At 35.8% G+C, this 11,240-nt stretch overlaps 1 protein-coding gene across 2 annotated transcripts; it reads right to left on the bottom strand.

Annotated features, from left to right (window-relative positions):
- Positions 1-221: 221 nt before the first annotated feature.
- On the bottom strand, positions 222-2,369 carry LOC131144992 (uncharacterized). 2 transcript variants are annotated; one of them, XM_058094009.1, is made up of 2 exons: positions 2,029-2,369; positions 222-370 (listed from the first exon to the last, which is right to left on the bottom strand). In XM_058094009.1, exons 1-2 carry the CDS (start codon positions 2,320-2,322, stop codon positions 347-349), a joined length of 318 nt encoding a protein of 105 aa, XP_057949992.1. In that variant the 5' UTR covers positions 2,323-2,369; the 3' UTR covers positions 222-346. The 2 variants fall into 2 exon arrangements, with proteins under 2 accessions (XP_057949992.1, XP_057949999.1); XM_058094016.1 differs by lacking the exon at positions 222-370 and adding an exon at positions 1,430-1,501.
- Between the last annotated feature and the right edge of the window lie 8,871 nt (positions 2,370-11,240).

Genomic DNA, 11,240 nt, shown 5'->3' with positions numbered 1-11,240 from the left:
GTCTCAACTTGTGTCATTTTAAAAGCGTACCATACAAAAATTCTTCAAATTCGTTTCCTTAAGACATCTACAAATTTATTTGTTAAGAACTCGTATCTGTTTTGTAAAACCAAAACTAATGCCAAACTGAAGTAAATCTTACAAAAATGAATCAACAAAGAAAAAATTAAACAAGAAGAAAACACAAATTTACGTAGTTCAACTAATGTGGCCTACATCCACGGTGAGAGCCAGACAGAAGAACTTTTATTGATGAATCAAATCAGTCTTGAGATTACAAGCATACCACCTCACATTCACACCTTGATCGTTTCAAGAAGAACTCTACCCTTGGTGTTTTTAGCTTTCAATCTCTCTGTCCCTGATCTTGCTATTGCCAAAAAAAATAATCATCATAATGAACTTTAACAAACAACCAAGATTAGATACAACACACATCTCCTAAGTAACCCAAGAAGCTTACAAGAAATCTGCCACCTGTCACTTACAATTAACAGCTGAATTGTCATCCCAGACTATCAACTGCAAATTGTTTGTTTAGCCAAGTGTGTTAAAATGATTGGCACTTATCATTACATTATTTATACAGAGACTAGCACAAGCAAAATTCAATCACCACCAACTCACAAGGATTAGCACTGACAATTCATGAAGAGAGTTCCTCAGGAGTTCACGAGTTGATTGTGGCTCTGTGGCTGTATAGTAAGAGTCCTCTAGTAAGGTTTTTCCTCTCTCTCTCTCTCTCTCTCTCTCTCTCTGTCACTGGAACAGTAAAGAAGGGATCTACTCATTTGGAATTTGGATTATTTGTGAAGTGTTTAGGAAATTGAAAAACTATTATTGAATCTTTAAGACTCAGTCCACCATGGTGCACATCAATTATGGGTTATTTGTGCATTTATGAGATATAATGGGTCAATTAAATTTGAGCTCATTTGGAATTTGGATGCAAGAGCAATTAGTTTACAAATCTGAACTCATTTGCCATCTGGGTGATCTCTTTGCTGGTAACTATCTGTTGAGAAAACTTGTGTAGGTCATAGGAACTTCTGCGAATACTTGGTGGAAAATCTTAATCACGTTGTGTAACAAACGCAGTCTTCTAGGACCTAAAGGTGGAAACACCAAAACCATGGGCTGAGGAATAACATTGGATAATTATATAATCAAACGATGGACTGATGAGTACTTGCCAGCTTTGCAAGATGAGAGGAATTTCAAAACTTAAGTTTTAAGAACAAGAAAATGCCAGGGGCTGATGCAGAATAGAGACTAAAAGCTGTCTAAAAATCATCAAATCACCAAAGTCTGCACATTATAATCAACTTTTACCAAACATTTTAAAACAAACAAATGCTGGTTACAACTCAAGAGGGCAATCTTTCTTTTCCTTTGGTAGATTAATGGTTATCTTGATGGAGTACTCTTGTCCTGAAGCTAACAAAATTTGCCTCCCAGATCAGCCGCATTCCTTTCATTTTTCATTTTGGGTTCTTCAAATCTGGGAGTAGAATGAGATATAGGGACATCATCCACAAAAAAAGGAAATCTCACAGCAACATTAACAAGCCCATTTAATCCAACACAAAACAAACAGAGAGGTATTCGGAGAGAAATCAAAATAAGTAGAAGTAGGAAAAATTCATTTGAATTGCATTCTTTATTTGTAAACCCCTATTGTTGCAAAAAAAAAACCCTAGCCCACAACCCATCTTCGGAAGTCCACAAATTGCCCAAAAAGAAGAAGAAATTAAGAAGTAGACTTGAGAAAAATTCATCGGCATCAAACCCCTATTGTTACAAAAACCCTAACCATCCCCTCATCTTCAGCAATTGCCCAGGCAAAACCAGAATATACAGGGAAAAAAGGAGGAGAAGAGATTAAAGATTTTCCTACAACGAAAATCAAAACCCTGTATATCAAATTTCGTATTCGATCGTGTCCCTAAAAACCCTAAACCATCTTCGCACACCAAAAACCCTAAAATCCAAACGAAACCCTGACGTTCAAGTGGATACCATCTATACCTCAAACCGAAGCTTTCGCGCCACGCCCTCTTCGCCGCCACAGGAAAGGGCTGTAAACTGCCGCCTCTTCATCATCCGGGGGGCTGGTGGTGCGTAATTGGTTGCAGTCCTCTTGCCGCCGTCTCCATGATCGGGAGTTGGAGGGACTGAGTCTTCGCCACTACGGTTCCAGATCGTCTTGACGCTGCCGTTGATGGTGGGGCCATGGAGGCGGTGGGGCGTAAAGCAGAGGGCGGCCATAGAGGAGAGCAAATCGTCCAGGAGGGAGAGAGTGCTGGCGCAAGAATTCATCATGGTGGGGTTTGGGAGGTTTGGGTCTCACAGCTCTGGCTTTTGCTCTGTGCGAGACTGATTTGGTATTTGAATTTGTGGAGCCGTTGTCTGGCTTTTATCCTCGCGCCGGGTTGGACCGGGATGCCGGTTTGGAGTTTTTGTAAGAAAGCCGAAGTTGAATATGCCGTTGATTTATTTTAATTAAGTCGGCAAGTGAGCATTGGATAACCGTGTGCATATGATTTCCTTATTAATCAAGTGGAATAATTTGAAGGACTAATTTTTAAAATAAAAAATAAAAAATTTAGAGATCAAACTAAAATTATTTTTATATTAATTAGTGTAATATACTTTTCATTGTAACTATTATTATTTTTACAATATTTCTTCTTTTATTATTGAATATTTTTTTTATGCTTTTAGGATTTTAGAGTGATGAGTGAATGATATATTTTCTCATTCCTTTTGCTGTACTAAAAAGGATATGTATACACTTTGGAATGGAATGAAGGAATAAAAAATAGTGGTATAACAAAATGAATAGTATAACAAGAAAATAAAAATTACAATGTAATAGTATATATATATATCTATTCTCTCAGCAACAATATTGTCCAACTAAGCTTCTAACAATATTTTACACGCCTACTCAAGATGGAGTATGAACGTTGTTAATACCCATCCTGAACAAAATATTGCTAATATCCTCTTTACATTATATTATAAAAATTGGACGTGATGCAATCTATATTTTTATGTTTTCCTCTCATATACTCTTTATATTAGCACATGGTTGATAATATGTGCGTTAGATGGTTTCTTACATTAAATCATAAATTGATCTTAAATAATAATTAAATTTGTTAGCTTTAGAGACGAGTTTAGAGGGTGAATAGGCTCTTTAGTGTATTTTCGTTTGTCTCTACAAAATATAAATCTTGACATCATACAAGCAATTATATAAGAATATGTAAAATGTAAATCATGCACAAGACATAAAATAAAAAAGTAGGGAAGAAAATCCCGACAAACAATTTTTACGTGGTTTTAGCCTCTGGCCTACGTCCACACCTTGAGACACACTCAGGGATTCAACAATCCACTATAAGTCTCCTTCATCGGCGGATAAGCCTTTACAAACGGGAACAAATCCTTATCGCTCACCAAGGGCTGCAAGGTTCACTAAGAACCTTCACACAAGAACCAATCCCTTTCGCTCACCAAGAGCCGCAAGATTCACCAAGAACCTTCTATCAGGATTCACCAAGAACTCTTTTCAACTCGGTTCACTAAGAACCTTCACACAAGAACCAATCCCTTTCACTCACCAAGAGTCGCAAGATTCACCAAGAACCTTCTATCAGGATTCACCAAGAACTCTTCTCAACTCGGTTCACTAAGAACCCCTTGCAACAATTAGATCAATTACAAACAAAGCTCCTTGAATAAGCGGATATTTGATATAACACAAATGTAGAGACCAGACCCCGTAAAATAAGAAAAGGGTAAAAAGGGGATTTTTGCGGGCTTCGTCGATGAAGTCACTGTTCTCGTCAATGAAGGCCCTTTAGTGCTTCATCGCCGAAATTCAGAGTCTTTTATGGTTCGTCGACAAAGGACCAATTTGTCAACATATATGACTGGGTCAACAGGCTTATAAATAGGATTTTTCATTGTTTAAGGGTTAAGAAACCAAAAATTCTCTCTCTCTCTCTTTAGAACTAGCGAGTCTTCTCTCTCTCTCTCTACGATTCTTTGTCGTTTGTTGCCCATTTCGACGATCAGAAGTTACTGCGAGGATCAGAGAGCTAAGATCTACAGTACTAGCGGAGCTGATTCCTATTTTCGTGAAAAGTCGGGATTTAGGTTTTGGAGCGTTTTGTTTTATTTCAGGAAATAGGTAAGGGGATTATGTTTAATGCAATGTTTTAATGATTTTGAACCAATAGAAATGTTTGTGGAGTGAGTATGTTATGTTTTCAGTTATTCTTTTGAAAACCAACTGTTCAAAAGGCTTGTTTTTGAACCTAAGATATACGATATGATATTTTTAGTAGAAATGAGCAGTGGAAAGTTTGGTTTGATTCTACAAATCATTTATAAAATGTTTTCATGGTTGCCTATGGGCTATGTTTTTAATATGGAAAACTGTGAGGCAGGTGAATATTATTTTGAGAATTATGGAAATACCAGAATGGGTATGTTTGTGTAATACTGAACTAATTGCAAAATTTACTGGAACTGTTTTGAGAAATGCAAGGGTTTTTGTGAGAGGGCGGAGACCCAAGTTTGTAACAAAAGGGATCGAGGCCCGAGGTTGTAATAAACGGCGCGAGGCCGTGATTTTTAAAATAACAGAATTTTATTCAAAGGCTGAGAGCCGAGTTGTAACAAAGGGGCCAAGGCCCGAGTTTGTATTGAATGGTCGAGGCCGAAGTTTATTATATGAAATGAGTTTTAATTACTTAAATTGCATGATATGCTTTAGGAACCATGAGAACCTAGTTATTGCGAGCGCAAGATAACTCTGAATTTTTTATTCTAATGTGCTTGATGTTGTATTAGGTTTTCGAAAATGTCATATATATATATATATATATATATATATAGAGAGAGAGAGAGAGAGAGAGAGAGTAATAAAGTATCTTCCCATTTTCCCCAAATTTCCTCTTAGTTTGGAGTCCAAGAAATCAATTTTGGAAACTTTCCAAACGTTATATTAAAAGTTAAAACATGTACCTCAGTCCATTATGCGCCGAGGGTCAGTCGTCTGTCTCGGTTCTGTTTGCTTAAAAATCATTAACACAAAATGTCTTTTGCTTGATGAAAATTCATCAGTCGCCTGTCCTATTTTCACCTTATATGTTTTTCAAAAATTTATTTCAAAACTTTAACTTTGATCTTGGAAAAGGTAAATAAGACTTTATGAAAATATTTTCCATGATTTTAAAATCAGGTCTCTAAAGTCAATAATATGTTCTAAGAGCTTCATGCACCAATATTGTATTGGTGAAGTACTTACATCAGACTTATATATGATAACTCTATCTTAAGAACTAAGTTTTCATGCATTGGCTTGCTTTTTATATTTAGCTTGAAATGTCATCTCCATGATTCAACTTCATCATTCCTTGTGGCTTTTAGCTCACTACAAAAAAATTGGTTTTTAGTGATGTAATTATTAGTGAAGGATTCAAATTCGTCACTAATAATAGAGTATTAGTGACGATTTTAGTAACCGTTACTAAAACCGTCACTAATACGGCACTGTTAGTGACGAAAATGAATTCGTTACTAATAGTTTCGTCACTAAAAATCAAAAAATATTGCGCAAAAATATTTTTTGTGCATAAATTATCCCGAAAAAATATTAGCGACGATTTCTGTGGTATTAGTGATGAATTAAATCCGTCATTAAAAGATAAACCTTAGTGACAATTAAATAACCATCACTACTATTATTTAAAAAAAATAACAAAAATTTAGTTCAAAGTATTAGTGACGAATTTACAAACTCGTAACTATTGATCCCTTATTAGTGACAGATTTGAGAACCATCACTAATACTTTCATTTCTAAAAAAAATTAAAAAAAATTTAATTTGGAGTATTAGTGACGAATTTACAAATTCGTCACTATTGGTCTCTTATTAGTGACGGATTTGAGAACTGTTACTAATACTTTCCCTTTTTTAAATAAAATAAAAAATTTTAGTTTAGAGTATTAGTGATGAATTTACAAATTCGTCACTATTGGTCCCTTATTAGTGATGGATTTGAGAATCGTCACTAATCTTCCATTTAAAAAAAAAGATAAATAAATTTTAAGTTCAAAGTATTAGTGACGAATTTACAAATTCGTCACTATTGGTATCTTATTAATGACGGATTTGAGAACCGTTACTAATACTTTCATTTAAAAAATAAAAAATAAAAAAATTTTAGTTGAAAGTATTAGCGACGAAATTATAAATTCGTCACTATTGACCCATTATTAGTAATGAATTTGAGAATTGTTACTACTACTTCACTTTTTTCTTAAATAAAATAAAAAATTTTAGTTCAAAGTAGTAGTGACGAATTTCTATATTTGTCACTATTGACCTATTATTAATGACAGATTTGAGACCCGTCGCTAATACTTTCTTTTTTAAAATAAAAAAAAATAATTCAGAGTATTAGTGACGAATTTCTAAGTTCGTCACTATTGTCCCATTATTAGTGACGGATTTAAGAACCGTCACTAATACTTTATTTTTTTAATAAAAAATAAAAAAAAATTTAATTAAAAGTATTAGTAATGATTTAACAAATTTATCACTAATAATAGTATATTAGTAATGGTTTAAGAATTCGTCACTAAAAGTATTTTTAATTTAAAATAATATAAAAAAATTTAATTAAAAATATTAATGACGATTAATAAAATTCGTTACTAATAATAGGATATTACCAACCATTTTAAAACTTTCTCTAATTCTTAAACCTAAGCTAAATTCGTCTCCCCGCGCGATTACCTCAATGTCCGTCCTTTCCCAATCTTCATTTTTCCCTCCTTTCCCTCTCCACCTCGATCCCTCCCCTTTCCCTCGTCCCTTCTTTCCTCTTCCCTCCTTCCTTCTTCCGGCCTGTGCACGTCCTCTCCAGCCTTGTTCAGAAGCAGTCACTCGGCCATACCCATCCCGTTCCCCGAGCTCCCCTCCTAAAACCCCAGAAATGACCCTAGTGACCAAACACTAGCCTTCTTACCTTCGTTGTCTCCATGAATCCTGCCTACTAGCTCGGGCTGGTATAGCCATAGACAGCTTCAGATCCATCCGTTTCTCACTTCCAACTCCCGCGGAGCTCCTCATCAATGGCGTCGCAAATGGCGATCCTCACCAGGACTCGGACCTTCTTCAAAACCATCAACCACGACTCCTTCAAGCACATCACCACCTACACCTTCCTCGCCCAAAAGCCCCAGCTGGCTGAGCCCTCGGAGCCGCAGCCGTCGCCGCCGAGTTCTCTGCCTCCCAACTCCGCCTCTGGCTGTCCTCTCTCCAGTGAGAATTGGTGAAACCCTATCCCCAACACGACGCTCGCTCCCTTATTCCCCTGGGGTTCATCCAATTGGCGTCTTCCTGGATCCAGGCGCTATCGCAGACTCTGGATGTGCAGAGCTTGTTGAATGTGTTTGTCGATTGGATGACCTCGCAGCGATGGGCTGATATGAAGTAGCTGTTTGAATTTTGGATTAGGTCGCTGGATAAAAATGGGAAGCCAAACAGTATGATACCCGACTTCTTAGCTCATTGCTTGAATTTTTAAGTCTGGATTTTTAGTTAGAACACCTCAAGAATCAGTTTCTTTGTACCAATGCCTTCAAGCATTCCTAAAGGAGGAGCCTCTTGGGCCAGAAAATATGTGGTCAGTCTGTACATTCTTAAGCTTTCAACTTTAATATCATTGCATTTGCTTAATCCTTGTTGTTTCCTTTTAACTTGTACTCTGCTTGTACAACCGCATCCTAGATTTGCTTCACTCTTCTTTCAAGCTAAGGTTTTTGGCTTCTTTGGGATCTCATGTTTGTTGCCTTGCTCTTCCAAATAACTTACTTAAAGAAGGTTCAAAGGCTTAGCATCATTGAATTTTCAATTTAGTCAGATTGTTTAGAAAGAAATTTGTTTTATTTATTTTATTGGTTATTATTGGCAAAGTTTATGTAAACATTTCCTCACTCTAATGAGCAGTCGTTCAATATTTGATCTTAATCTATTCCCTCATTCACTTTCCATCAATCTGCATTTCTTTGGGTATCTTGCTCATTCTTTGTAGCTTGCATATTGCAGGCCCATGCTGCTTCAGCAGTGCTCAATTTTAGTGAAAAGTGCACCCCAGATATCTTAACACCATACTTAAATATTAGGATTGTCAGAAAACTACTTGTCCTTCTTCAGGTAAATTATTCTCATGTTTTCAAGCTATCATCAGGAATCTGTATATAGTTGGGTAAAGATAGTGTTAAAACACTTGGTTTGTGTACTGGTCTGACTACTCAACTGGGTTGGATTCACATATTAAAATTTCGTAGATCTTCAAGCTTCTTATTCATCTAATGCATTGAATTGTTCTGAATTTTTGTGCTATACTTATCAGAGCAGTCCCATGTCCATGCTGCAACTCAGCCATCTCCTACACCAGCTGGGTACATGTGACGCCCCGATTTTCGTACAATTTTTTTTTCTTTTAATAAATAAATAATCACGTCATAAATCCACAACATCCACAAATCGGTCGCGTCAATAATCCTAGTATCATTCATACGACCCGACCCGCATTGGATACCAAGTAAAAGTATTTTATTAAACAACCTAACAGCGGAAGCCAGTATATACACATAAGTCAGAATACAATACCCAAAGTATCAACATACATAAATACACAAAACTATCTCATACCCAAAAATAATACAATCCTAGGAAACCACACCTCCCTAGTCAAAACTCACCCTGTATCTCAGGGTCCCAGCTCCCTATGATCACGGAGCTCTACCACCTGGCTTATCTCTGTTTCCTGAAAAATTTAGATAATTTAGGTGAGACACATCTCAGTAAGAAGGAATAGATTATTTACAGTGTGTGGCCAAATGAGTAGAATTATAATACACTTTACTTTTCAAATCACCATTTCATTTGAGAAAATACACTGATATTCACAAACACATAATCATATAAATATACAACACAAGCTTTTATAAGCTTAAAAATCATTTATCAAATTTAATGATTTCCAACACATATTTACACGCGAAGTTCCTGAGAATAGGGAAGATTACCCGCTCATACAGGTAGCTTTCCTCTGCCCTAACACGTTATGCAGCCGGGTATAGCCACATCTGATACCCATCAGGGCACTCACCTTACTCAGTAAGCCCTCAGGCGGAGAGTTTCACTTCGCTTTAATTATTTATATTATTAACTCACACTGTTCCATTTCTCAATTTTATCATTCTTTATTTCTCAATTTCCATTCTTTCTTTCATTTCTCATTTTAGCCAATTTTATCATTCTTTCACTTTTCATTTCCACTTTACTTTCCGGCTCATGAGTATCCTCGGTATCAAATACCAACATCGCGTCTGTAACTCATGGCCACCCTGAGGATCTTTTTATACACGCCATGCTTCCCCCCATGGTCAAGGTTGTGTGGCCCGAAGGCTGGAACTAACCGCGGTTGGCTGACCCGGTTAGATCAAATATTATATCACATATCGCATCTGTAGTACGACTGGCCGGCCTAATACCCTGATCCGGACTCAAGGGGCCCAACAACCCTACACAATGGCACAGTCGACTGTCACGCCACACGCTCCAAGAGTCTGTGTGGTTGCACTAACACTACTCGCAACGGTACCGTGCTAAATATCATAACCATCCAACAGGGTTTACCACCACAAACCCGCAATCATTATGCGGTATTGGCATTTCATCAATTATATTCCAGTATATCACAATTCAGTTCAATATAAATATTCTCATCATTTTCTGTGCACATTTCATCATCTCGTAATATCATATATCATATTTCATGTATTTTTCACATTTTCTCAAAATACTTATTTCTCATGCAAATAATTTTCACTCACAAATAAATACCACATTTCATTATTTTCCAATAACAATAATTCACAAAATCCCATTTTCCAGGCAAAACATTTCTGCTTATATAATAATACCATATTACATTATTTTTCACTAATCAGATCAGTAATTCTCATTTCAATATTTTCTCAGAAATTACACATTATTATATTTTACACTCCAAAATATCACAATTTACAATTACTTAAATGCCACACAATTTATCTGATATTTATATCATAATAATTTTCAGACAAAATATCATATGCTTAATTTCACATATTCATTCAAATAATAATTCTAAAAACACTGCTATAATTTATTCCCTTTACCTGACTTACTGAGAGTCTCCCTAGAATCCCAAATTCTACGTCCTTGGCGTCTGAAATTCAACTCCTGCAATTTACATTTTTCCCAAATTAATTAATCTATTTTTCTAAAATAATACCCATCTAGCCTTCCCTAGACTCCATATACCTCAAATTAATATTTAAACTATTATTTAACACCCCCACTTAATTTTCTAAATTTTGCCTGCGGTCCCAAAATTACACCCGCGGCGCTTACCCGAGCCCTAAATTTCAGAAATCCTACTTCAGTCTCAGATGCTTAATATTTTAGCATTTCTAAATTAATGCTAATTAATTAAAAATAAGCCCCTTAATAATCGCCGCACCCCAAATTTGGAGTTTTGGCCCGACACCCCCACGAGAATTCCGTCCCACTAGACTTGTAGAGAATCATCCCTAGATTCTCGTGGTGGTGTTCGTTCGTCAATTGGGCTTATATTTTGCAAGAAATTAAAGAAAAAGAGGGAAATGGCTTACCCCAGGGAATACGCTTACGCCGCTCCTACCACCGATCCGCTCCGGTAGAAATGACGGCAGCGGCGAATGGAGTCCAGTGGTATTTTCGGATTTTCAATCGGGCGAAAATCCGTCACGAAATCGAGGAGAGAGGGAGAGAGAACGTGAGGAGAGAGAGAGAGATTGCAGGAGTTGCAGAGAAAGAATAAAGAAAAGAAAAGAAAAGAAAGAAGAAGAAGATGTTGTGGGGGGGGGCGCTGCCTACTTTTCTGAGAACTTACCTGAAGCTTCAAGCTTCAGGTAATGTTATAATAATAATAATAATAATAATATATTTAATTAATATTAATAATAATATATTTTATTAATAAAATAAAAATAATTTTAATTAATAATTTTTTTTCTTTTAAAATCTGATTAATTAATTAATAATAATATTTTTTTTTATTTTTTTTATTTTTTTATTTTTATTTTTTTAATTTTTTATTTATTTTTTATTTTTTTTATTTTTT

This window comes from Malania oleifera, chromosome 1 (genome assembly GCF_029873635.1).
Source record: "Malania oleifera isolate guangnan ecotype guangnan chromosome 1, ASM2987363v1, whole genome shotgun sequence".
NCBI lineage: Eukaryota > Viridiplantae > Streptophyta > Magnoliopsida > Santalales > Ximeniaceae > Malania > Malania oleifera.
This window is presented reverse-complemented; position numbering and strand designations above follow the sequence as displayed.

What these genes read in the sequence shown, in the direction of transcription:
- LOC131144992 (XM_058094009.1), bottom strand. Translation starts at nt 2,322, where the DNA reads ATGATGAATTCTTGCGCCAGCACTCTCTCCCTCCTGGACGATTTGCTC. An exon ending in CGCGAAAGCTTCGGTTTGAG is followed by an intron (nt 371 to 2,028) that starts GTATAGATGGTA and finishes TTTTGGCAATAG; the next exon opens with CAAGATCAGGGACAGAGAGA.